The sequence below is a fragment of the Diplotaxodon limnothrissa genome, linkage group LG4, assembly GCF_057381915.1.
Source record: "Diplotaxodon limnothrissa isolate DT_005_m linkage group LG4, D_limnothrissa_male_GT1.1, whole genome shotgun sequence".
In the NCBI taxonomy this organism is placed as follows: Eukaryota; Metazoa; Chordata; class Actinopteri; order Cichliformes; family Cichlidae; genus Diplotaxodon; species Diplotaxodon limnothrissa.
The window spans coordinates 4,026,066-4,052,746 of NC_140599.1; the positions used below are offsets into that span (position 1 = coordinate 4,026,066).

General features: G+C 40.2%; 1 protein-coding gene across 2 annotated transcripts in view; it reads right to left on the reverse strand.

Moving 5' to 3' along the window:
* LOC146633059 (serine/threonine-protein kinase BRSK1-like) overlaps window positions 1-20,851 on the reverse strand; it is a 34,362-nt gene extending 13,511 nt beyond the window's left edge. The window contains exons 1-16 of one of the 2 annotated variants that reach the window (XM_085351970.1): window positions 20,764-20,851; window positions 20,290-20,384; window positions 16,868-16,953; window positions 16,520-16,660; window positions 14,872-14,988; window positions 14,458-14,491; window positions 14,311-14,379; window positions 13,003-13,149; window positions 8,300-8,331; window positions 7,466-7,630; window positions 4,845-4,942; window positions 4,534-4,684; window positions 4,347-4,407; window positions 2,447-3,053; window positions 2,152-2,200; window positions 1,402-1,413 (exon numbers count right to left, since the gene is read on the reverse strand). In XM_085351970.1, coding sequence (XP_085208096.1) covers window positions 1,402-1,413; window positions 2,152-2,200; window positions 2,447-3,053; window positions 4,347-4,407; window positions 4,534-4,684; window positions 4,845-4,942; window positions 7,466-7,630; window positions 8,300-8,331; window positions 13,003-13,149; window positions 14,311-14,379; window positions 14,458-14,491; window positions 14,872-14,988; window positions 16,520-16,660; window positions 16,868-16,953; window positions 20,290-20,384; window positions 20,764-20,851 — 1,952 coding nt within the window. The remainder of the gene's footprint in view (window positions 1-1,401; window positions 1,414-2,151; window positions 2,201-2,446; window positions 3,054-4,346; window positions 4,408-4,533; window positions 4,685-4,844; window positions 4,943-7,465; window positions 7,631-8,299; window positions 8,332-13,002; window positions 13,150-14,310; window positions 14,380-14,457; window positions 14,492-14,871; window positions 14,989-16,519; window positions 16,661-16,867; window positions 16,954-20,289; window positions 20,385-20,763) is intronic. The other variant, XM_085351969.1, reaches the window with a different exon arrangement.
* Between the last annotated feature and the right edge of the window lie 5,830 nt (window positions 20,852-26,681).

Here is a 26,681-nt window from a genome sequence, read left to right on the forward strand (position 1 = left end):
GAGCTAAGCAACATGTATTTTCATCCTTGATGTGTCAGCCCACAGTAACAGAGTTGTTTTTTGGCTTTTGGGTGAAGCACAGTAAAAGTGGTAAAAAGTTACCTGGTTATTTAGTGAAAGATGACTGTTTACTGTCATTTACTCTTTTTCAGATATGTTGCTGCTGAGTGTTTTAGGCTGAACTGCAAATCAAAGTCTAACAGTGTCTAAAACCATATAACAAGCTCCACATGTTCTCTCTTTCTAATATGATAATGTAAGTCAGGCATCTCTACGGTGGCCTGAGAGGTCAAATGCACTGCAGCTTAAGAAAACACCAGCAAATGTTGGTGTTTTTGGACAGGAAATAACGTGACTGAAACCAGAGCATGTAAAGGAGTCCTCTGAGAGAGTGCCGTGAGGGACAAAAAGATGAGATTCATTTAATACTGTAGATAAATGTTTGCTATCAGCTGTTTGCCATAAGCTTGTCACTTCTGCAGCTGGTCCATGACGTTACCGTCTCTCCAAAAAACACTCGCTCGAGTGTTTGTTGTGTTTTGAGTGCTTTTGTAGCATTTTTCTATGTGTTGGTGTTTTGTTTTTTAATTTGAAGTGCTTTTGGCCAACGTACATCCCCCCAGTAGAGGTGTGCCATATTGTAAATTCTGGTATTGATCCAATACCAAATACTTACATGGCCTAAACCGAGGCCGATACCAACAGCGATATGTTCAACCAATAAGTGCAGCTTATGTAGTGGAGGGCAGTGTGTCATGACTTACGAGATAAATCTTCACCACTAAATCTCTGTGATTTTTACTTTGAACATTAAAAAAGTTCAGACAACAAAAAAACCCTGTTCAGCCTTTCATGAAGTTTGAAACAAGCTTTGTTGGAGACCTGGAATGTCAATGTGTCTTTCTCTAAACGACTTTGGGTCAGCTGTAGGCTACGAATAAAATCAACAAAGGTTACAATGTTTTTCATTTTCAAAAAAAGAATTCAGTCGGCTACATACTGAACACAGAGGATAGAAACAAAGTATCGATCTTGTCGCGCCAGTATTGGTCCAATACTGATACCAGTGCTGATATTCAGGCTATTAATATTTTCGATCTGCCCACCTCCTCCCCAGAGTGTGTGTTTGAATCTTAAACTTAAGATACTGGAGCAAACTTACTCTCTGCTGTGTTATAATAAACTAGCCCTTTAGCCCTGTTCTAAATGACTTATTTCAGTGTGAAGCATGGTGTGAACATGATGCTTCAAACTCTCAGTTTCTGAATGTTTATCTGCAAACAGCAGCTTTAGCTTGTGTCTTAAACCAATGTCTATGGTGATTTTGGTAAAATCGTGACTTTTATCTTGGAAAATGGCTTGCAAGTGACGGCTAATTAACAAGGAGTTAACGTGCCATACCTGTTCTGTTGTCTGACAGCAGAAACAGAAAAATTATATACATGAGAAGAGCTTTAATGGAAAGTTGGCTGTATTAAAACACAGTAAATGCGAAGAGAGATAGTAGCACAAAAGCAAACAGCGCTAAAGAGGTGAAAGCCAGCTAAGTGTAGTTTGCACTGAAGCACAAAAGGCAAAAGAAAAGATGAAAAAAGCAGAGCAACCAACAACCAATACACAGTTCCTGCATATTGGTTTCAAATCGGTCTTAAAACTGTTGGCTGTGCCTCAGCATTACACTTTCAACACATCTGTGTGCTGTGGGGGACAGTCAGTGCTGATGTTGACTGTAGCAGCATTAGATGCTACGTGCTAACACAAACCGGTTCTTTAGAAATAAATAAGCATTGTTGTATTCACCCTGGCAGCCAACAAATGTTTGATATTTGTTTTTTGGCTGTGACAGTTTAGAGCTAGCAGGAATGGCTCCATTCATTCTGAATGTAAGAGATCAACATCTAAAAATTGCTGCTCATTCGGTTACGACATCAGAAATGACTGCAAACTTGAATTGTTGATTCAGAGACAAGCCCACTGATCTATAGAAGGAAAGGAACAAAGTGAGAGGATGATCTGATCGGTGATGGGGGATGGGCTTTTCTCTTACTTTGTGGGTCTTTAGACATGTAAGTGAAAGAAGGAGGATTTTGCAAAACACAGTGCGCCCCTTTGAGTTGTAGGAAAGAAAACTGATTGAATGTGTGTACTTACTCTGGGCTGGATTCTGGCGTTAAGCTGGACATATCCTCTGATGTAGGAACTGGAGTCAGAGAGAGGGAAAGAAAAGGTCAGTAATTCTTGATGACAGGCTCAAATGTAATTGCTGTAATTACATATTATTAGAAAATAAGATGTTACTTAACACTGCCCCAGGCATCAGGCTGGAACACGTGCTACTTTCTTAGTAACAATAGATTCTATCTTGGATTCATCTCTTCATAAGATTCATTTGCTCTTGGCTAAAAGACTATTTTCTTTAATTGTGTGTCTTAAACTCCTTATTCACCTTGTAGTTTGCGCCTGTGGAAGCGCGGAGAGCCCAGAAGGTTGTTCTTGAATGAGTTGAGCCTGGATCTCCAGTGAGCAGAGCCCGAGGCAGCCATCCCACCACTGCCCCCCGGGCTGGAGGGCGGGGTCAGCGACAGCGAGGCAGCTCCGTCCGCTCTGGAGGAAGAAGACGAGGAGGAAGAGGAGGGAGGGGTGGTGGAGGAAGGGTGTTGGAGTTGGTGCACAGGCGTGCCCAGCGGGGTGGGCAGCGGCGAGCCTTGCGGTGTGACCTGCGACACAGGGGGAGGGGTGGCAGAGGAGTTAGAGGACGAGTGGACGTTCTTGGACTTGAAGACAGATGGTGACGGGAAGTTGAAGAAGCGTGGAATGGGGGAGAGTATAGGGGAGGGCGAAGGGGAAGGGGAGCGTGGTGTCTGGAGTGGGAGGGACTTCATGGTGTGAAGCTGGGGCCGTTCTGCGGGGCCTTTTGAGGGCAAGGTCTGGGTTTTTGGGTCAGGCGCCGGGCGGGTAGGTCGAGGGGTGGTGGCACTTCCTGGTTTGGGGTCTTTGGAGGAGGAAGCGGAGGTGGAGGTGACTTCTGATTGGCTGAAAGTGAAGACCGGACTCTGATTGGTAGACAGAGAGAGATGGAAACAGGTACAGACAGATGTGAGAGGAAGAAATGGTCATGAAATATGATTCATGGATATGATTTATCAGCGAACCTCATCGAGATGCAACAACGAACGATGGAATTAATTACTTCTACTTCTATCATAAATGTGTATCTGTCAGACACTTTTTACCCATGTCAGCATGAGAACAGAGATCTTTGCATGAGGCAGCATGACATGGCAATGCATATGACTCAGGATGTAACGATATGATGGCGAGGCATGAGAAGCGATGACAGCTTGTGATATATATGAAAAAGTCACAATACAGGAAATTTGTTTTTGTCAAGACGTGAACTGATGATGCATGTACTAAAGCAACTGACAACACACACACACAGACACACTATTTGTGTTTTACTGGTACCACGCTACAACACACTACCTTGCAGAAAAGCACGTGAGAATGATATTTAATGATATATTAATAATACTAATAACTACCAAAATGTAAGTTTTCCATGAAATTATACATTAAATAAACATTCCGTTGATAAATTCCTAAATGATTAATTATTGGACCTGTGATTTTGTATATTGCAGTTACATTTTATTAAATGTATTTTGGGCAAAGAATAATGTTTTTGTATGTGTTTGTGTGTCTTTAAATAACCATCTGAATCCAAACACAGCCTCACACTACTGTTACTTTAGAAATTCAGTTTTTAGCAAAAGATATGGAAATGGAAACATTCCTGCTGTGGAAGAATCCACACTTTGTCTGCTAGTTGATATTTCCAGCAGCTCATTATGTACAGTCTTTGTGTCCAGCTAAGCTAACTTTCTGGCTCTACTAGCTTTATGCTAATGGTTTATCGTTTAAAAAGTTAACTCTTCGTTGTAGTGCTCATAAACAATAACAGCAAATCTGCGGAGCGCTACATTAGCATATGTAGCTAATACAATAAAACTGAGAAACTGTGCACCTGTTAGCAAGTTACACTGTATCAAATCTGAGAGAGTAATGAAGATGAGCTGTAGCTTAGTGTCCTTACAAAAACAATAACTGTATAAAGACTCTGTCACATGGGTGCACATTACAAATGAACTGTAACAGTCTGTGCCACTCCTATACTTTTACACAATCATGTTGTCAAATAATATAAAATACAGCATATGTATTCTGAATAGATATAGGTTGGTTATATGGACTATGTTTAAAACATTTAAAACAACTAAACAGAAAAATTGCCTAAACCTAGCCACCGAGATCCACACAGAAACAATATAGGGTGAAGTTCTTACCCTGGGACTGCTAAGAGGACTGGAGGACAGACCTGTGGAGGCCCCACTGACTGAACGAGACCTTTCAAAGACAGCAGAAAGTAACACATGCGCTCAATCATCAAAAAAATATTCTGGCAGTTTGTAGCTCTAATCTCTTCCAAAGCTGAACACTTTGTTCTCACTTGTAGTTTTAAACAGTTAGTACCTCTGGCTGTATGCATTAGTGTCCAGGGCCCTGCGAGGCGGGGTGGGAGAAACCTGTTCTGTGACACTGAGGACCTCTAAACTCTTCCTCTCCGGACGACTGCGGCCATAACGATTCAGCATGGGGGAGTCAACACGCTTCCTGGGTGGGTCTGCGAGACAAAAATATTTGTGAATTAATTGAAATGGAAATGCAAGAAATAATTAAAAACATCTCTGGACATTTTCAAGAATAAATAGTAGCATGAACGAAGGTCAACATATACATTTAGAGCTTTACATCTTATTTTTTTATGGTCAGGACGATCTCACCTATGTCATTCCTTGGTGGCAGATCCTCGTCCTCACAGCTGGGGTATCGCTCTTTCCTGTCCAACAGGAGGTAGTAGATCATCTTTTCCTGGTTCTCCCTGCAGAAACAAGCGTAGTAAAGCAGGAATTAAATGCTGGGGGGAAAAATGTAACAGCCAAAAGGTCAGTCTTTGGTCATCATAAAGACTTTACAAAGATGTTAAAAAAGACGTGCAAGGCGATGATGTCTTTGTTTGCTTTCATGGATTGCTAGTTAAAGTTCTACAGGACCTGAAGTGTTTTTGCAGGATTGTGTGCTAGTGGTCATTAAAAGGAAATGACTTTTTTAACCTACCTGTATCTATGTCTAGCTAGCTGGCTAGGTAGCAAACTATATAACTGAGAGAAAGTGGTCATCTTTTGCTAAATCTAATATCTATATGTGAAAAAAAAAACCATGTATTAGAGTAACTTGGTCATACAGTAAGTACATTTTGATGCATAATGTCTAAATAAAGTAGACACACTACTAGCTAACTTTTTTTGCTTGCTTTGGGTCACTTCCTGATTGGGGAAAGTAAGTATTCATTGTTCATGTCAACAAAGTTCAGTGTCAACTCTAAACCTGCCTTTGTGAATTATTTGAAGGTGAGGCAACAAATTAACAAGTTATTACAAACATTAGCAGTTTTGGAAGTCATGTTGCTGCCACACGGATCAGCTAGCTGCTAGCGCCTCTGCTACAGTGGTTGCTAACCCTGTCTGCATGCTTGTAGTATGAAAAACTGCTCCTCCTGCTGTGGCAAGTAAAAGAGCCAGGATATAATAAGGATAAGAATACGAATTATTTTGCACTGCAGACATGTTTCATAAAGCTAAGGACTGCACAGCTGGATAATTATATATGCGTCTAAGAGGATTTTCTGATGGTTTCTCTATATAAATAATTGCACTTTGCTCCTTTTCACTTTTACTCTTATTGTTATTTTGTGGCTTTTCCCCCTAAAATTATTAATACTTGCAACTGAAATATACTAAATCAGAAAAAAAGTTTAGAGATCAGATTAAGGACTCTTTCAAATCACGTCACCTTTAATTCTCCTCCAACTGTAACCAAAGCCGTCCTGCCCACCTGCTATTCAAACCCTTCCAAGGGGCAGCCAATCAGAAGAAAGTTGGCAACAGAAAGGGAGCTTAAATGGCTAAAATAAAGAACAAATGATTCACACTATGTGCAGAGCCACTCCACTCATAGCGGCGACCTTCGAAGGACATTTGAAAATGTACTTTTTGAATTTTCTTAAGTGAATATTCAGGAAATAGATTAACTGTCCAGGCTACCAATTCTTGTTTCTGTTACTCTATATCACAGACATTAAACTGTCATATATCCCATGATGTTGCAATTGTTGCAGGTTTTAAGAGAATTTAAAGGAGCTTTTTATCCCTGAAAATTTCATGTGGCTAACTTCAAATCAAATCAAATCACTTTTATTGTCACATCACATGTGCAGGCACACTGGCACAGCACATGCGAGTGAAATTCTTGTGTGCGAGCCCCACAAGCAACAGAGATGTGCAAACACAACAACACAAACGAGCAAAATACAAGAATGGCCAACCTGAAACTAATAAATATATGTACAATATATAATAGTGTATGCATTTCTGGATGTGTATACTAAATATTTTCCTACGTGTGTGTGTGTGTGTGTGTGTGTGTGTGTGTGTATACACATTTTTACAAATTAAATAGTAAAAAAAAAAAAAAAAAAAAAAAAAAATAATAATAATAATAATAATAATAATAATAATAAAATATATAAAATATACAGAGTTGAATATGTGCAGAACAAGTGGCATTTATATACAGTGTGGAGTGCATAATGTTGAAGTTCCAGTAGTGAAGCTGAGGTGTCTATGACGTGTTCAGCAGTCTGATGGCCTTGTTTAAGTCATAAGGTCAAATCTGACATGTGTTACATTTATTAAATATACATTATATATATAAGTTCTCATCCAAAAACATCTCAGTTGATTCAGAGGGTGATTGGTTTTATACAGTAGTATCCAGCTCCTTTCCTCAGGCTGAGTTCACTTCACAAAGAACAAAGTTTTTTAATAACTTTTTTAATGACTCTTTTATGTATGTATTGTTTTTATTACTGCCATGAAGAGACTAAATACAATTTTATTTTGGAGCCTCGTGTGGTGGGTGAACATCCACGTTAATTCTGCAGACGGAGAGGACGGACAGAGAGGAAAATGCGAGAGGCATTGTTTGCATTGTTGCTCTTGTTCCTGCCATGTCAGGCAGTTCATGATGTAAGTAACTGGCTGGCCACAATGAGACAAAGAGATAATGAGAAAAAGAGAAATTAAATCAGCAACACAGAGTCGTGTTTTCTGTTTTTACTTGCTCAGTATGTATACAAGCACACTTACATTTAAAAACTGCACTTAGCGCCTGTGTAAGAGCTGAGATGCCAGCGGCTGTGATGTTGTAAACTCAGGAATCAGGAGGAATAACGGAGAAACAGGCATGTGGACGTAAATCTGATTTGTGAGTTGAACCGTGGTTGGCACAGATTCGGCAATATCTCGGATGTAAAAGTGGACATTTCTGTGTTGTATTTACTCACTCCTCACTTGTAAGGTCCTGTGTGAGTTTAACCCGATCTCTGAAGCACCCTAGGGAGTACATGCTTTCCAGGACATCAGGGTCAAGCTCAGTTAAGGACAGTATCCTCTTCATACACACTCGGCGAGGGGGAGGCTGCTCTGGACAGGGCTCGTTCCGACCGCCCCTGGCACAAAAACAAAAAGTCAGTCTATTTAGGCTGTGTAATTAAAAATGCTTTCTCTGAAGAAAGTTTAGCATGTGGTGCAGTGAACACCGCCACATCAGCCACAGGCTTTCATGTTTAAGTATAAATAGATCTGGTTTAAGCATGACTATTGAAAGAGATAGTAGAGGTAGTATTGTTTCACTTACACCCTGACAGAAAATAAAAATGTGAGAATAACTGAAAAGCTTAATTTTGCTTTCCAAAATCCAGGCCGGGAGCTACTCTTGGTCTCCAAGACTGCAGGACTGAAGAGAGAAATCCCAAAATAGATCACAGGATTCACTCACCTACTTGTAGTTAACGCTCACTGATGGTGTACTTTATGTATGAGACACGGTATTTCAGTACCAGCATGACTTAAAAGCTTTATATTTAAGAATTGGAATTAGGAAAGACATCTTATGATTCCATAAAATGCTATTTGACTTTGTTAAATTTAACAAGGGGAAATTCTGCAGAGATTTCTTACGCTGCCTTTGAAACAGTTCCTTTGAAGGATCATAGTAAGCTGGTATGTATAAAAAGTCAGCAGGGGTGGAGGTGCATTGAATAGAGAGGGGAAAATGTAAAATGCAAAAAAAAAGCCAGACGGACAAAAGAACAAAATAAAAAGTTAAATATACTTACAGGTACCAGGGGTGTTTCTGTATTGCTTCAAGCTGTATTGAAAAAACACAAGCCAATATTAAAGCACATTAAAGCATATTAAAGAGAATTATTGTGACTTATTTACATGTATAATCACATCTCAACTCTGGGTTCTGGGAAAAATGTCAGCGTTTTTAAGGAAAGCACATCTGTTTATGTTTGATATAACATAAGATGATCACGTTTATGATAATGATTGAGTGATTAATCGTAAATTACCTATAATTTTGAATAAAAATTTTAGTAGATTTACATTTTCAGTAACTCCACCCATGTTCTAATGTCATATTGTGTTACCTGATGTGAGCTTATCATGCTAAAATGATGATTGTTAATAGAAATACCATTATTCTAATTATGTTAGCACAGCTGAAATACGTGCGCTATTTTAAGAAGCAGTATGTTTAGCGTCTGTGTGTCATTTGTCTCATTTGACCAGTTTCGTGTTATATCGGACCATTTGCTTCATTAAAAAAAACAAAAAACATCTCAAAATGAACCCAGACTTCTGACTCAAACCCATATTTTACAACTACAAGTCCAAAAATAGTTGTGAAGTTGTATCAAATGTACATAAAAACAGAACAGAATGATTTGCAAATCTCACAAACTCACAGTTTTTTCACAAAATAGAAACCACTGCTTCTTGTTTGCTATTGCATTCGAGCTGTTCAACACTCAGCAGCCTAATTTTTTAATTACACGATGTTTTCCATTGGTGAAAAAAAGACATTGTCTGGATGGAAGCATATGTTGCTCTAAAACGTGTACTGATGCCCCCTCAGTTCAGAAACTCTCATCTTTGGTCCCTCACCTTTTTAGTCCAGGAGATGCAGGTCCATGTTTTTCAAAAGGACTTTCAAATTTCAGTTAATCCGACCACAGAAAAGTTTTCCACTTTGCCTCAGTCCATTTTACATGAGCTTTGCCCAGAGAAGACAGTAGCATTAACCTGCATTTGGGTGTGGCGTCGTGTGTTCACAGACAGTGATTTCTGGAATTGTTCCTGAGCCCATGCAGCGATTTACAGGACAGAATCGTGTCTGTTTGTTGCAGATTCGTGAACCCCTACCCATGTTTTCTTCTGAGTCTTTCTAAGATGTTCTTTTTACACGCAGTTGTATTACTGACCTGTTGCCGGTTAACCTTATTAGTTGCAAAATGTTCCTCCAGCTGTTTCTTTTAGTACCACTTACTTTTATCGCCTTTTGTTGCCCCATCCTAACTTTTTAAAGACATGTTACAACGGTGATCTAAAAGAAGCCATTTTTCTTACAGGGAAGGTAATGAAACAATGTGAAGCCCATCTTATTAGTGGAAATATTTCAATCTCTACAGGAGTGGACATAAAACCCAGGTCAAACCATGCAATGCCCAGAAGGACCCACGAGCTACATCTCAGGACTGTTTAAAAAGAACATGCCACTACAGCATTGGTTTGCAAAGGTATATCTGAATAAACCACAAAGCCATAGTCCAGACCACAACCTCACTGAGATGCATAAATGACTGCTCACAAACCTCACTGCACTGAAGCGACATTGTAAGGGAGAGCGGACAGAAAATTCCTCCACAGTGATGATGATGAGTGATTGATGAAGTTGACTTGAGGTTATTGCTACCAAAGGTGGTTCCACACGCTGCTAATGTACTCTGTTTTTCACAGCTCTATTTATTAGGCGTTAGCTACTCTTTCTAGCTAGCTAAGATTTGCAGATTTGACAGGCTAACATGATGGTAAACATGCTAACTATTTTTATCTTCATTATATCAACATGTCAGCAAGGTCATTATAGTTATATGAGCTAACTGGTGGAGCATTTAGCCAGTAAAGGGCCACAGATTCTAGTTTTCACAACATGGTAAAAAGTTTCCCTGCAGCAGTCCTACATGCCCTCGTACATTAGATTCTCTGCATTAGGACTGCATATAAGTAGAAGCCATCCCATCGGTCCTGTGCAGCATCTCTTGGGGCTAGAATAATAAAGCAGCTGCAGTTCTGCAAGTGTATAAAAGGAGAAAGTGGGCCTACTGTGTAAGCACTGCATTTATACATCTGCAGAGAGGAAACTTGCAAGAATCTGCACACAGCTAGGGATTTGCATTGGTGAACTTGCTTACAAAGGACTGCAGACAGGAGCCTTTCCAACCGCCTCCTGTTATAAATTAAATGTGATGAAACACTAAAGATGTGTTGCTTTATTTGATCTTAACTACTACTAAACTGGTGTGGAATCTGTCTCCTTGTGCAGTGGGTGGTTTCCATGGAGGCAACGAGGAAGCGGATAGAGACAGAGAGAGTGAGGGAGAGACAGTCTGACCTGGTTTCAGGCTCCATTAATCAACAGCTCATCAGACAAACTCACAGCTTTGATTAAATCTGCTGTAGTAGACTAACTAACCAGACTTTTCCTCCTCTCTGTCCTTATTTTACAGCCCTCTGTGACACACATTGTCACAGTTGTCCCCATCTACCTGCCTGTTAAGCATGAATTAATTTCCACACGATTGCTTTATCTCAGCTTCATTTTATAACCTGAGTTCAATGGAACTTCATCTAGCTGCCCAGAGCATTCACTCATTTCTTTATTCGTTCACTTACTCACCCTACCAGTCTTTTCTTTTTCAAGAATCTGACCTATAGTTAGAAAAGGTTTTGAGTTCCTGGATTCATTTAAAAACTACAAACTTGCGTCTAAGAATAGAAACAACAAATAGTGGTAGTTCTGTCATTGCTGACTCTACTTCTGTCTTTTAGCAAAACCTTACGGCCATGCCTCTGCTCACTCCTTCTACCCTCCTCGTTTCTCTCCTTCATCCTCCCTCTGTAAGGTCTCGTGTCAGGTTTAATGTCTGTCACATCTTGAAGCAAACCCAGAGGCCGGGTCTTTTCTTTTCCCCTCATCCACCCTTTTAAATGTCCAGGCCACGTGCTGTAAAAAATCCGATAATCCCCACCCTCCTTTGCTACTTTTACGACACCTGAAAGGCTTTTACATTTGATGCAATTTACAAGGATTATGGAAGCAGATCTAACATTAAAATTAGTTTTCGAAACAGCATGATGTTGATTTTAAATAGAGGAAGACAAAAACAGGCCTTTCATTTTAATGGTGCTACAGTTTATCTGGCTGAAATGTTACTGACAAATCATACAAATTGCAGGTACTTAGCTAGTTCAGTTAACACTACATTCCACAGTTCAGTGAAACAGCATCTCCACCTTTATTTTTCGAAATTTTAAAAATGGGAAACGTGAACAGACTGGTAACACACACAATACTGTTCCATAACTCATGTAGGAGAAAAAGAATTGTAGTTTAGTGGTAAGATAGTTACCAAGTACATTTTGATAGATAAGTACATTTTGAGATTACACTGATTTTTACCAATTATTAGGCTACTGCACGTGTTCATATTTCCAACCAATGAAGGAGCTTGCAAAGAAAAGCGTCTGGACCTCTTTGAGTTGCTTGAAGACGTTTCACCTCTCATCTGAGAAGCTTCTTCAGTTCTAAGGTCAAATGGTGGAGAGTCCCAGATTTAAGCCCTGTGGGAGTGTCCCCCGCCCCAAGAGGGTGAAGAGGTGAAACGGCTTCAAGCAACTCCAAGAACTCCAGAAGCTTTTCTTTCCAAGCTCCTTAGACTACGATGACTTGGATGACTGAGAACCTTCGCAGACATATTTCCAACCATCCATTCCACTTATCCTTGCTAAGTTGCGCTGGAGCCTATGCTAGCTACCATGGGCCGAGAGGCAAGGTACACCTTGGACATGGTGTTAGTCTGTCAGAGGGCTAACAAATAGAGACAGACAACCAATCGCACTGATGGGCAATTTAGCATTACCGATTAACTTCACCCCACTAACTGCATGTCTTTGGACTGTGGGTGGAAGCCAAATTACCCGTAGAGAACCCACACAAACACAGCGAGAACATGCAATCTCCACACAGAAACGCCCCGGCCAGATGGTGGAATCAAATCATGAACCTTTTGCTGTGAGGCAACAATGCTAATCACCACACCACCATGCTGCCTATGTGTTCATATTTCAATAAATATAATTTATTTCAATGTCATGAGGCAAACAACTCACAGAATGGGTAATAATTTATGGCTTTGACTCTTAGCTGGTAACACTGGCTAGGACCTCCTACTGCGACAAGCAGGACCAACCTGCTATCTGTGCAGGCGGTATTCTTAAGGAAGTAAAGCCCAGTTAATACTGTTAGTAGGAAGCTAGCTTGCAGATATGCTAATGAATGTCGGTCAGATGAGCAAGTCCAACAATGTCTTTATCTGGAACAATCCATAGCCTGACAAGTTAGCTTAAAGTCAGCCATAATTACAAAATGTTTAGTTGTGTTCGTTGTAGACAAAATGAATCAAATTAGAGTACACTTTTTGATTTGTATAGTCATGCCTAATCTTGTGGGTTGAAGCTCCTTTATTCTCCTTCCGACAGATTTTAACAGGAAAACGAAAAGAATTCAGAGAGAGCTCTTCATCTTTGCTTCCAACGTGATGTTGGATAACCTCTTCAATGTCACTGTAGTTACATATCTTGTGCGTTGCTGCATTATTATTATATAATCAACGAAAACTAAAACATGGGCTCAGAAAATCTAGGTAAATCACCATCAGCTAATGTTGGTAATAGTGACATGTTCCCTTCTTACCGTTAGTCTCTTGTCAGAGTTGACTTCTATCATTCCTTTGAGCAAAGCTTGGCAGTCAGGAGGTATAAAGTGTGGCATGTGGAATACTCCACTTTTCACTTTCTCTAGAAGCTGCCGCAGGTTGTCATGATCAAAAGGCAAGGCACCCTGGAAAGTGACGGCAGATGATGGAGAGGGAAAGGATGAGATTAAGAAGTACTGGTGGTTTAATCAAAAAGAAGAACTGCTCACCAGTCTGCAGCTGGCAACTTTGTGTCAAAATTGTTTTCCCAGTCAACCCTAACCATTTAAAGTCTTTATGTACAGATATCAGAATTGCTTTTTTGGTCCAACTCTTCTATCCAAATTGAGATGTATCTCATCTAATAATAGCTGGTGACATTCAGAGTAAGTACCAGCTCCACACGTTACACCTTACGATATCCTGAGGACTAAGGACATGAACATGTGAAGCTGTGGACACCACTGATAACCAAGGCTGCTTCAAGTCCACCTTAAGGAGGATTAGTTTGTGCAATGTGGTATAGTGTCTTGCAGACAAGTCCCAAAAAACTGGAAAGCACTTAGACATGTGCATGGCACCTTGCATTTATGATGTGACAATTGACATCACTCAGACCCAAGTGGACCCTCGATTGCCGTGTCGAACTGATAAGCTCTAAGTCATCATCTGTAACGAACCCAGTCCAACCCTAACTCTAAATCCATCCCAGGGCAATCTTCGTGTTAAGTAGTTCTCTCTTGTCTTGGCAATCAGGAAACAAAGAAAAATAATAAATAAATAACTCTAACACATTTCAAAAACTATTCAGATTTTTTCCAGAATGATCCATTTGGCCTTTCTCCAAGATATAAAGTTAGGACAAATCACCCAGGGTGACCTCAGGGGTAAAAGCACATGGCAGACCTCAGCCAAGATCTTGGAAATCAGATCACTGTTATTAACCCACATCAAATATTATCCATTGTTTAGCATTTATTGTGAAAGGACTGTGGAAAAGCTGGGAGGGAGAGCAGGGGGAAGACCTGCAGTATATGGCCTCAGGGCAGATTCCACCTGGACCTCTTTAATAACCTTACAGCATATGGTCCCCAGCTTTCTTTCTTTCTTTTCGTCAAAGAAGCACTTTTTGTTCATCTCTCAACCACAAGGTTCAGTTTTGGGTTACGTGGTTACAGCTAATAACTGAGAGCTCAAAGAGTAAATGTTCTAAATAGACATAAGTCGTACAATCATACAAAAAAGAAAAGAGTACACACTATAAGAAAGAGATATAAAAACCCCAGAAGCTGAGAGAATCTTCTTACCACGAGGAGAGCAAACAGAATGACTCCACAACTCCAAACGTCCGCCCTACGACCATCGTACTTCTCACCCTGAAACACCGCAGTGGGTTAATGTTACACATGCAAACACACACAAAAGACATCATTCATTTAAAGTAGGTAACTCACCCTTATGACCTCTGGGCAAGCATAGTGGGGAGATCTGAAAGGAAAGAATTATTTTATTCACCAAGATATCAAAAACGCTTTCATGGATGTTGATTGTGTTGTGATCTGAGAGTACAAAAACTGAGAACACCTGCTTTTTAATCCACGGACTGAAAAGGTGAATCCAGGTAAAACCTACAATCTGTTGCTAATTTTATCATTTAAATCCACACTCCTCCCAATGGGCTGAGCGTTTGAGCTCTTGGTGAATGCTGCCATTGATTATGTAAAAAGCACAATGGATGTTTTATGGGTTGCTTAAATTCATTAAAATACTAAGATACTGCACACATGCTATCTGTTTTATTCATTACAATAAAACTGATAAGACAACTGAACCACAAAATCTTCTTTGTGGTCTTTGCCCATACTCACCCACAGCTGGTTTCCAGCAGACTATCCCCAACTTGTAGCGAGGCCATGCCAAAGTCTGCTATCCTGATGTTGTTCTTCTCATCCAGGAGAAGATTCTCTGGCTTAAGGTCTCTGTGACTGAACATACAAACACTCAATGAAAGCACTGAAGTATTTTTTCCAAGCCGTAAGTAGAAAGAAGAAAGGTACTTATTTGTATATTTGGTTGACTAGTTTGACGTGACCATTCATAGCACAGTGTTTATTAAAGGTTAGGCTTCTGGAAGAGAAAGCCTCCATGTGGTTCTAATAGGGAACTGGTTTCAATCAGACCAATTATATAAGCAGGTGACATGGCACTCAGATAATGCTAAAAAAATCAACCTGTGTTAGAATTCAAACACAGATGGTGATTGTCATGACTATGCCTCCAAAGAGCCAATCAGCAGTGAAACATGTAAGCCAATCAAGTTGCATATGTGTCACGTTCAGTGTACGTTACCCACACATTACTAACAGTCACCAAAATTTGTATCCACAGTGCAATTTTGTTTGAGTCACCACTAAATATGAAATGAGGAATTTGAAAAATCGCTGTTATCTAACAGCCACAATCAGCAATTTATTAACAAACAAAAATTCTTCATTAGAAGTATATGATGGGCCTAAAAAAAATCACATACAGCTAGCGTATAGGTTTGGAAAACCTTGGGGCTCAATCTGCATTTGGTAATAATTCCACCAGAGACAATTCCTCATTCAAGTGGACTGATTATGCTCTTTTCCAAATCCTCATTTTTATTGAAGAACTCTACTAGAGTAGCTTTCCACAACTGATGATTTAAAATAATCCTTTCCTTAAAGCTAGCCTCTCTTTAAGACAATTTTTCTGCCCCTCAAACAACAAAATAGGAAGTGGGCGGTGCCCGATATGACCATATTAGGCATCTTTCCCTCTTACTGAAATCATGAAGACACAAGAGTAGAAAAAATGATCTGAAACTATTAGTGTTTTGAGTCATAGGCACTATAGATACATTAGCTGACCTGAGTTTTTGAAGGTTTAATGGCTAATATGAGCACCTACCACTGTTTAAAGGGTCCCTTTAAACTTCTAACATAGTCTCATTTGTGCTTTCTTGGCTAGGACACTCATCTAAAAGAGTTTTAATCCTCTACCTTTTTTCTTTGTTAAATAAAAATAAGTGAAATAAATTTAAATACGAATATTCAATAATATTTATTTTAATTCGCCAAATTCTATTATAAAAAGACGATGAGAAGCTAGAATGTGGCTAAATGAATAATGAATTATCTCTCATTTATTCCATCTTGGGAGCCAGTGGGCTAAACCAGCTGCTTGAATATGAAATAGATAAAACAAACCCAGGTCTAATTATTATTCATAACAACCTGTAAGGCCCAGGCGGCAAATATCTGCAGAATCAGTATTTTTGCTTGCAGTTTATCTGATAATATTCATACTGTTCCTTGAGTAGGAGTTTGTAAGCACTGCTTTTACTTGTAGATCTTTAAATTGTCATACTGCTACTTTAACTAAGTAAAGGATCAGAAAAACTGAGAATGATTTAGTTCTTAAAGCCATTAAAGAAAAGTCATCAACAGGCAAACGACAAATGAGAAAGGTTTCCTGTAGCTTCTCACTGACCATATGGAGTGACTATGGCAGAAGTCCAGGGCAGAGATGATTTGTCTGAAGAACTTCCTGGCCTCTTTGGGGGTGAGCCTACCCTTCTTCACCAGGTAATCAAATAACTCTCCGCCAGATACATGCTCCAACACAAGGTACCTGGGTCACAGACAAGAAATAAGTAACATAAAAAACAAAAGGTTTATCTCTGCAGTATATCTTCTATGCCATGTGCTTATTTATCTCGCTTTTGTCTTACAGAACATTCTTCCCTTTTTAATTCAGTGTTGTTTCTGCTCTAGCAGAGATCCAGAAGCAGATTATTTTATGTCAGCAGAAAGGAGAAAGACACAGAGATGTACTCACAGGTATTTGTTATTTTCATAGACATCATGCAGCTTCAGAACATGAGGGTGCTCTATTAGTTTAAGAATAGCTATTTCTCTCTCCACCTGCACAGACGGAGGGAGGGAGAGGTGTAGAGAAAGGTTAAGAGAGAGGGAGAGAGAAAAGAGCAAGTTAGAAATGATAGAAATGGAAATGTCAGACAGAAGAGGAAGGGAAATATGATATAAGACAGCAAGAGGGAGGACACAAGCATATAAAAAAAGTTGGGTAAAAATTCAGAATAGGCAGACTTGTTTTTCAACTTCTTTTCAATAGTGTGCTACATTTAGTGCAGAATAATCAGAAATAGTAACAAAGTAGAGATGCAATACACAAATTATAATTTAGAACAAAAAGTTCTGAAATTGAAATTGTTAAGAAATCATGAATCAAATGTGCCCTGTTCTAATACCATTATTTACTTTGCGCAAGCTAGTAAGCAGGTCAAAGCCGTAGTAAGCTAGCTCCATTATGCTAGTTACTAATCAAAATGCTAGTTTAAAGCCTGTGTCTTATCTAAACTTTCATGAAGATAAAGACTTGGCATGTACAGAGTGTGACTGTGAATTTCTGGGCCACTATCCAAGTTAAAAATAACAGTTTGGCACAGCCGCTTCTCTTTTGTTTTGTTTGTTTGTCTTTTAACTTTTAATTATAGAAAAATAACCAAACCTTTTAAAAGTATTTTAGCTCTTCACCACACCATCTCTGAACATTTTAACTAGTGCAAAATTGATGTGTCACCGTACATAAACGTGTACCGCTGCAGTAAATATCATCTTACTTTGACAATACGCAGATATCGTTCACGAAGGCCCGTATTAGCTTATAGAGCTATTCTGACAAATTATTAGTGCATCCCCTTTTAGAGCCTGTGTTTTGTTTTTTGTTTTTTTACTCCTGCTTTATGGATGAATAACATTTACAACTCATAGCTAACAAACCTCCAAAGAAATACATAATTACGTAATTTTGCTGCTAACATTTTAGCCTTTTTTAGCAAGCAGCTTCTTAGCTAGCAGGGCTACTATGGTTGAGTCATTTTGTCTCTCAGAGACCATAGTTCAAATTCCACACAGAATTAATAATTGATGTTAATGATGTTTGGTTAGCATCTGAAAACCAAAATAACTTTCTAGGTTTATGAACTAAAACACGGTTTGGATTCAAATATGGCTGCCACTTTTTCAAAGCTCTGTCAAGGTGACGTATCCCTTTTGAAGAGTCCAAAGAGCACAGCTTAAGGCATAAAATCTACTTCCTATTGTAGCACATTACCTGTGTTTAAATGAACCAAAATATTTCTTTTCGGTGACTGTTTCACATTTTGCCTTGAGACCAGGCCGTGTCAGTTGATTCCAGGAGCAGTTTTCTGTAAAACTTATATAGTCACACTTTTTTTTATTAATCTTTGATCAGTCAAATATGATGAAACCAAAGAAAAAAGCTAGTTTTTCTGTCTAAAGGCCATTCTCAAGATTTATCTGACTAAATTCAGTACTTGTACTTCCTTAGACAGGGGCAGACAGCCCTCATATTAGCTATTGCTAAACTTTTTATGCTTATTGCTTATGTTTTATTACAATACATGAAAATATGGATGCCTATTTTTTAAAAGAAATGTAATTTTAAGTGTTCCTTTTAAATATTTATTCATTCATTCAGCTCTAGTAGCTGTCCACAGCATGACCTATTATAGAGCAGAACACGTGGCAGAGAACTAGGCGCAGCATTGATTTTCCTTCCACACTGGAAGATTGATTGCTGGACAGTAAATTCATGTCATGTCTACTGTCTTTTAAATAAACTTTACAGCTGAAAAATATAGTCTGAAATGCCCTAAAAGTTTAAACAAAGACCTTTGTGAGGCCATTTAAGGACTACTTGTTGTCTATGTAAAACACATCTATGAAAAACTGCTTGGTTTAATTGAATACAACAGGACTGTGACGCAAGAAATATATTTTAAGACAGCATAAAACTAAACATATATGAAAAAGTCTGTAGCCACACAGTGATATCTTTATATTTTGGTAGGAAATTGGGAAATATGAGCAGCAATTTATTGAAACATTCAAAAATGTACAGCAATACAGTATATGACGTAAAAAAAATATTGGTCATACTAAATATAAGTCAGCATTTAGTATGACCACATTTATTCTTCACCATAGTCTGAACTCTCTGAGGCCATTTTCTTGTCATTTCTTAAACTAGTCTTCAGGAATAGTCCTCAAGGCTTCTTGAAGGACATCAAAAAAATCTTCTTTGGAAACTGGCTGCCTTTTGTTGTCTGTCAGCATGATTCCACTCTGCTTCAATACAAGTGAGGTCAACTTTCAGATATTGTTCAAGTTTCAAAGAGAGCCACCTAGACTTCTTTTGCGTTTCTGAGATGGTTCTCCTTCTTCAGGTCATTGACTGCAGATAGTTTTTAGGCCTGTCATTTCTTTTGTCCACCACTTGTTTTTAAAGACACACCACACATGACAAGATTTGCCATGTTTTGGAATCACTTTGTTGGTGCAAAAATTTATTTATTTTTGTCTGTCAAACTGTTCTTTGACATTTCATTTTGCATATTCAGCTAAAGAAATTGGTACAAATTATGTGTTTTTGCAGCACTAGCACTAACTCTTTGCTAAGTTGTCCGTTATGTGTGGACACAGCACTGGTTCATCCCTTGAATTTTGTGCCTTTTTAAGCTTGAGTGATTCAGGGCATTTGTCACGTGCTATTGGTGAATGCTGCTTTTTTCCCAACACAGTTATCAGACTATAGAAAGAAAACATTATTTTGTATTGTTCTGATAAAATAAACACACACATGGAAATGGGACAGGAGCAGGTTCGTGATGTTTAAGCCAAACATACCAGATGTGTGATATATATCTGCCTCACCATGAAATCTTGAGCTATCCGGTGTTTTTAGGATGCTGACATTTTTGCACATCTTAAAACATATGCTAGCACCGTGCTGCACGTCTAGCGCCTAAAGTGTGCCTTGTGCAACCTGCCAGTTCTAAAAAAGACATACCCTGTAAAGCTCCAAGCAATCAACCACATTAAAAACGCCAACATGAACAAGCTATTTAGATTTCAGTTCAGTCCAGTGTATTTCTGCTGCAGTTGCTTTCATCAGAGGGCTTAATTAGCAGAATGAAATCATCCCTATTGTTCGGTATACAGAAGCAGTGCCCACACACACTCGGCAGCTCCAAGTTCCAACACACTGCCGGGCTTTTCTTGACAAAAATAAAGACTCATTTTCTGCTGCTATTTCTGCAGAGTGCAAGCTTAACATGATTTGAGCTTGGCAGCCACCATAATGACAGCCACAGTGCACGGCACAGCTAGAAAGACAGCTGGATAAGTAGATGAGGTGAATTTGGAGTGCTGTACCTTCATTAGAACCGATTCAGAGAGCTTCTCTCTGTTGACGATCTTTATGGCCACCTTCTGCCCTGTTATACAGTGGACACCCAACTTCACAAGTCCTGAGAAGCAAGACAGAGGGAGGAGAAGAGAGCATCTGAATATCGCAGATCATGATGCGGTGTGAATAACAGGAAGGAAGGGACGTCATGATTAATTCAAAAAGCTTTATTCTTCCAACTCAGCTTCAAAAAACTGATTTAGAGTTATCTCCATTCTCAGAAACCTCCTCAAAAATGTTTAGCCTTTGGGAGGCCCTTTAAGAAGGCCGTGGAGGGATAAAACTACAGGAGATGAGAAGACTTAGTGTACAGAATAAATACGGATTAAACCATGAGCTTCGATATTACAGAAATGTTAAAGTAGCTTTGCAGTGGGGTGTTACACCCCGGCGCACCTTGCAGACGCCCTGTTTTTTGCGTTACTCTGCAGGGTGCCTACCTGTCTGTCCCTTCCCGAGGGTCTTCTCCAGCCGGTAAGGCCCCACAAACTGACTGGACTGGCCCACCGTCAGCTCTTTGCTGCTCATCCTTCCCGAGATGAAATTCTATTCCAGATATAAGGCAAATCAAGATAGCGCTCGCTCCTGCTCCGTGCGTAATGCCGTAACGCACATTACAGGCGGCTATACGGCGGTGCAGAGAGGAGGAAAGGAGAAGAGAGGAGGTGCGGACTGGTCGTGATCTAAAGCCGGGCCTCGCAGGCTACTCCCATGCAATTGTTTGTCATGCGGTCAGGAGTGAGAACCGGTCCTGTTTCCACTCTGTAAATCCAGAGTCTTTCAAGTCAGTGTTACCAAAGCACAGGAAGCGGCATCATTCAAGGGAAAGGTAGGAAAAGATCAGAGATGAGGACGTGTGAGGTTTAGCCGGTACCAGAGATGGGAGATGTCCACAGAGGTGCGAACAGTCACATTAAACCCACCCCCCTGCTATAAATAACTGTAGTTTAAAGCTGATTGATCCTATATAGCTTATTCAGCTGGCCAAGAGTACAGCAGTAACGAAAAATCTCATTCAGACCTGGACAGGAAGGCTACATTTGCCACAGATTGATTTCTGTAAGAGCAGTCTCAAATATCCGAAGCCAGAATGCCCTGATCGATATCAGGGACCCCCGTTCTTCTGTTGCCGTCCAAAAAAACTGTTTTCATAATCCTCCCGAGCCCATACATTCCCCTCTTCCTGTCAAGTCGGGCCTCATTTGGTCACAATCTGCCTTTCTGTGTAGATGCGGCGTTGCCCAGATAACAATCTATTATCACAAACAGCATCAGCAAGAAGAATGGGTTTTCCAATATCCGGTGCACACTTTGGCTCGCCCTCTCCCCGGCCCTGCATCAGGAAATAGAGGAAGAGGGGGAAGAGCATCAAAAAGGCAAACAGCCTCGGGGGCAGACCGGGCCAGACGGCCGAAAGGCGTGCTGGCTCGGGACAGCTGCAGCGTGGAGAGGTGCGCTCGGTGCGCCGGGGGAAGGATCAGCGCTCAACCCGGTGATTAATCCCGCTTCTAGAAACAACAAGCATCCTCAGCTGGCCTGGTGGTAGCCGACTCCCCGCCTCTCCTCTTCCCCTGCTCCCTCTCCCCCTCCCTCTCTCTTCTTCTCTGTCTTTCCTTTCTTTCTCGCTGGCCGGTTTTGCTCATGATATCACCGCATCTCCTCCCTTAGCCGGCTGCTTCGTGCACAAGGAGCAGAAAAAAAAACGCTAAATAAGTAAAAACATTTTAGTTTCGAGTCTTTCAGGTAGTCCGAAGTTGGCCGCATCCATGGGAGTGTTTATCATTGACGGGATGTCCTCCTCTACTCTGCCGCTACCCGTTTTTTACCCCTCTTGTTTCCTCCACCTATTACACTCCTCCTCCTCCTTTTCATGGGTCAGCATCAGCATCCGGGTTCCATAGTTCCCGCCCCACCCCTCCCTGGTGCTACGCCTCTACCTCGTCCAACTCCCCACTCCCCCACCCCACCATCCAACTCCCCACCTCCCCCTCACCACCATCCAACTCCCCACCTCCCCCTCACCACCATCCAACTCCCTTCCTCCCCTCCCCACCCATCCTTTTAACTACTGCAAAGTTCCACAAAGTAAAGTAGAAGTTATAGCGCCAGTTATAATGCAGTCAGTCACGCAATCGATGTGCACATGTTCAGCACACAGAAAAATCTGTTTGGCAAAACTTTTGAACAACACATAGATGAAGAAAGTGTAAAAGTTCGATTGTATTGTTTCTTTGTTTTTCTGCAGGTTAGATGGCAGCTGCTGTCCAGGTTCTGGTTTTAGATTTTATTACTGTATATGACTGCAAAATTGGATGCACTGTAACAGGATCATTCCATATTAAATGAATCCAGTCTGCCAGTTGTTAACCCCTCAGAATCAGCTTTTTATTTTTCTTTTAATACCTGTCTCGGTTACAGGAAACACTGAAGTAAACGAGGTGGGCATCAAGAACATAATACTACCAGGGTAAAATTTGAAAGGATAACACTGAAAGCACTGAAGGCTCCAAAGTGAGTGTTAAAAATGAAAAAATGAGTGTACTGTATTCAACAAATGGAAGGAGTCACAGCCAGAAGATAAGTCTGGTGTCAAAGTGTAGATTAAAAGAAGAACTTTCATATACTATAACTTGGTTTGACCAGCCGCTTATACCTGTCCCACATGCTGTTATCCTTTAACATTTACCCAGAAAGCTCTGTTTCAGTTTTTCTTCTAATGCTAATGCTAATCCCCCCATATTTAAGAAGTTATGAACGTTTAAGATTGCAGATAAATAAATAAATGAAAATTTAATTAAAAATAAATATGTAAATAAATGAAAAACAGCCAACTCAGACCTGAGGACCGTTACTGCATCTAAGAAACAAAAATGCAATGGTAAATTTTTGTATGCTTTCAACGGTTACGCCAAAGTTGCTATACTAAAAAAAATATCTGATTCTGTGGGTGTCAGGTGGGAGGCACTTACTAATAAATTTCTAATTTGCTTGACTGTCACAGAAATTCAAACTTACAAATATTTTGGGCACTTTGTCATTAATTGTGAAATATATTTTCTGATTACTGAAGTTGAAAATAATTGCAGGAGTTCAGCAAGGCTCTATACTAGGGCCACTCCTCCTCCTACTTGTGGTTGCTAAGAGACGACCTCCCAGTTTGAAAAAACGAATCCAACAGGATTTAATCAACTCCCAAACACTCCCAAGTTAAATGTCCAACAGCTGACTTTGTGTCAGCTGCCTTTTTAGAGTTTGGCAAAAGGAAAACCCCCACCACCGCTTTTTGCTCTTTTGTAACTACTGTGTGGTCTGGCAGCCTGGGATTATTTTATAATGCAGCCTTTATACTCTATTAAGGCTTAAAGTTAGGGGTGTGGCTTCTTAGACTGACAGATGGATCCTAAAAGTGGTGACTTGTGGCCTTGCTGTGTGCAGAACCTCTCCTCCACTAAGTGGAGTCACTGTTTTTGTGGTGCTGGTCCTTTTTAGGTGTGTTTTTGTCGGAATTATCTAACAAATAATGCTTTGTTGCTAATACAAACAGCCTATCCTAGAGGTCTGTGCTCTTGGTGAGTTCAATTCTGATATATGTATGCTCGGCTATTTAGCACCAGTGAGCAGGTATTTGTGACTAGTGTGCTTTGCAACCTTTACTGTTGCTTGTTGATATCTAAGCATGATAACTTAGCACTCGACCCTCTTGTACAAATATGTGCACTTCTGACTCAACCCCCCTCAACATGGCCTAAACACTGACTGCTAGCAAAAACCAATGTGTGACTTTGTGCTGGTCTCTTACATACAGTTTGTGGTGATCATGCTGATTGTTGTTGTTCTGTTTTCCATCTTAAGAATTTGCTTGCATGACTTTATTCCACCTAAAATACTTTGAGTGCTTCCTTAAGATCCAGCTTGCACTCAAACGTCTCTCTGTGACAGGACTGGCAGCCCCAAAACACTGGAATCAGTTTTTAATGAAGAATAAAATCTATAAACCCACTCACAGCAGTAGCTATTACGGGCTATCAGCCATACTTCACTAAGCTTGTAGCAGTGAGCATTTGATTTCTAGGAGGAAACGTTACTCTGTTATTGGAGGATAAAGCAATGGGGTCAAAAGCAAGAAATCAATCAAGTAAGTGGACAATAAAATCTTTAATAGCAGTTGTTTCCAGGGTCAGGAATAACTTGGCTTACAGGCACATGGTTTGCACATAAGCAGTGTATATATAGCAGCACTCTAGTTTCTTTTCTTTCATTGCTAATCTAGTTCACAACTGATGTTAAGACTAGAGTGTGGCCAGCCATGCTTGAAACATTTAGCATTAGGCTGATCTGTCAAAGGTGTATGAAGTGCTTCATGTATAGCAGACGTCAGTGATGCACACACACACGCACACACACACACACACACACACACACACACACACACACACACACACACACACACACACACACACACACAAAACCAACGCAAAACCACTGGGTGCTGCATCACTGTATGTGATTAAATTTCCACATTGTGATAACTGTATGACGTATCCAAATCTTAATCCCTTTTAATCTTAATCTGTGGATAGAGTCAGGTTGATGTAGCTCAGATTATCCTACAGTGCTTTGTGAGTCTGTAAGTCCACTCATGCCAGGTTATCTTTTGTGTCACAGATGCTGTTTTTATCTCATTGCACATTAAAATTCTACATTTGTGCACATTATTCATTAGTCAAAGATAGAGGAGCACAAAACTTGATTTTCACAAGAGTAAAATAAATCTTTTGTTTTCATAGACGAGTCTGTATAACTGCTGGTGTAAGTGCATTTTCCAACCACAGGGTGGTGCTGTTAGGCTACTACACTAGCGTCTTTCTTTTTTCTCCTGATGGAAAGTTGCAGTGTCCATCAGTTTTATAAAAGATTTGAAATTTTGACACATCAGACCACATGGCAGTTTTCTGCCTTAGCCAATGTTAAATGATTCATTAACAGAGAAGAAAGGAGCAAGTCTGAATCTTGTTTATATCTGGCTTTGCATTTCTGAGTGTATGGGCAGGTGATCTTCATCCTTCCTTACCCGCCGTGTATCTTATAGCACTTCATTCCAACGGTTATAGCCTAAAGCGTAGTGGTTTCAAAATGTGGGAGCTTGGCATGTGCCTGACCAGGTGCCACCAGACCAAGGTTTGTCCACCAAATGCACACCATCAGGCTCCCGTGCAATATCTGGCTCCAAGAGGAGCTCGAATCCATACAGTTCAGTCACTGTGTGAAGCTGGAACCAGTCTGGCATAAATTGGTAGCAACCTGGTTGCCAGAATCAAAGGGATGCACAAACATCCGTCGTGACCTCATTTATGGCACCAAAGAAATACATGCAGCTACATGTCTGTGCAGCTACATAGGCTGGTATCTGCACAGACCAAGGAGGACTACTTCATAATATATATTAAAATGTTTGCTCACACACACACACACACACACACACACACACACACACACACACACACACACACACACACACACACACACACACACACACACACACACACTTCCCCTTTTAGGCTCTTCTCTTGAGAGTCAGACAGAAATACTGCATCTCCTCCCCTCAGGGGAATCTTCCTGAGGCATTTAGCATTTAGGTTGTTGGACACGGTATATCTGATGTCAAGCACAGAGCAGGCAGTTCGACACTGTGTTCCTGTAACATATGCTCCACGTTATGATTGATGTTACTATTTCTGGTGCTGAAGAAAGGGTCCTTATCAGGGCCGTGCAGAGAGGTTTAAAGGGGCGGGTGCTCAAAGTTAAAAAGGGGCACATTAAACCAGGCTGAATAACAACAACACACATTCATCAAGAATCTAATATGGGAAGGGCAGGGCTGTGTTGATCTGAGACTGTAGACATTAAAAAGTCCATAGGAGAGATGGTAGCTGATTAAACAAGTGTCATAAGATAATAACAAAATGCAAAGATTGGTGACAGCGCTTGGAACCATAAGGACACAAAAAACTGTGAGAAATAATTTAGGCTCTGCCTGTGAATCACTCTTTGCTTCTCTTCTTCCTTCCATCGCATCATTTCATATATCACTCTCCACTTGCTGTCTATGTGAGAACAAGGCACAACTTGCTATTGCAATAAACTATAATCTAATTATCCACACCTAACAACTCTTGCACTTAATCTAAATGATGACAGAAAAATGTTATAGCACTGCCTTTAGTAGCCTCACACAGCTCCTGCTGTTTCCTCCTCATGTCCTTACCAGCCATGTCTGGACAATGTTATATCATGAGTAATATTTTTTTTAAAAATCCATCTAAATAAAACACACACATGCACGCACACACAGTGACAT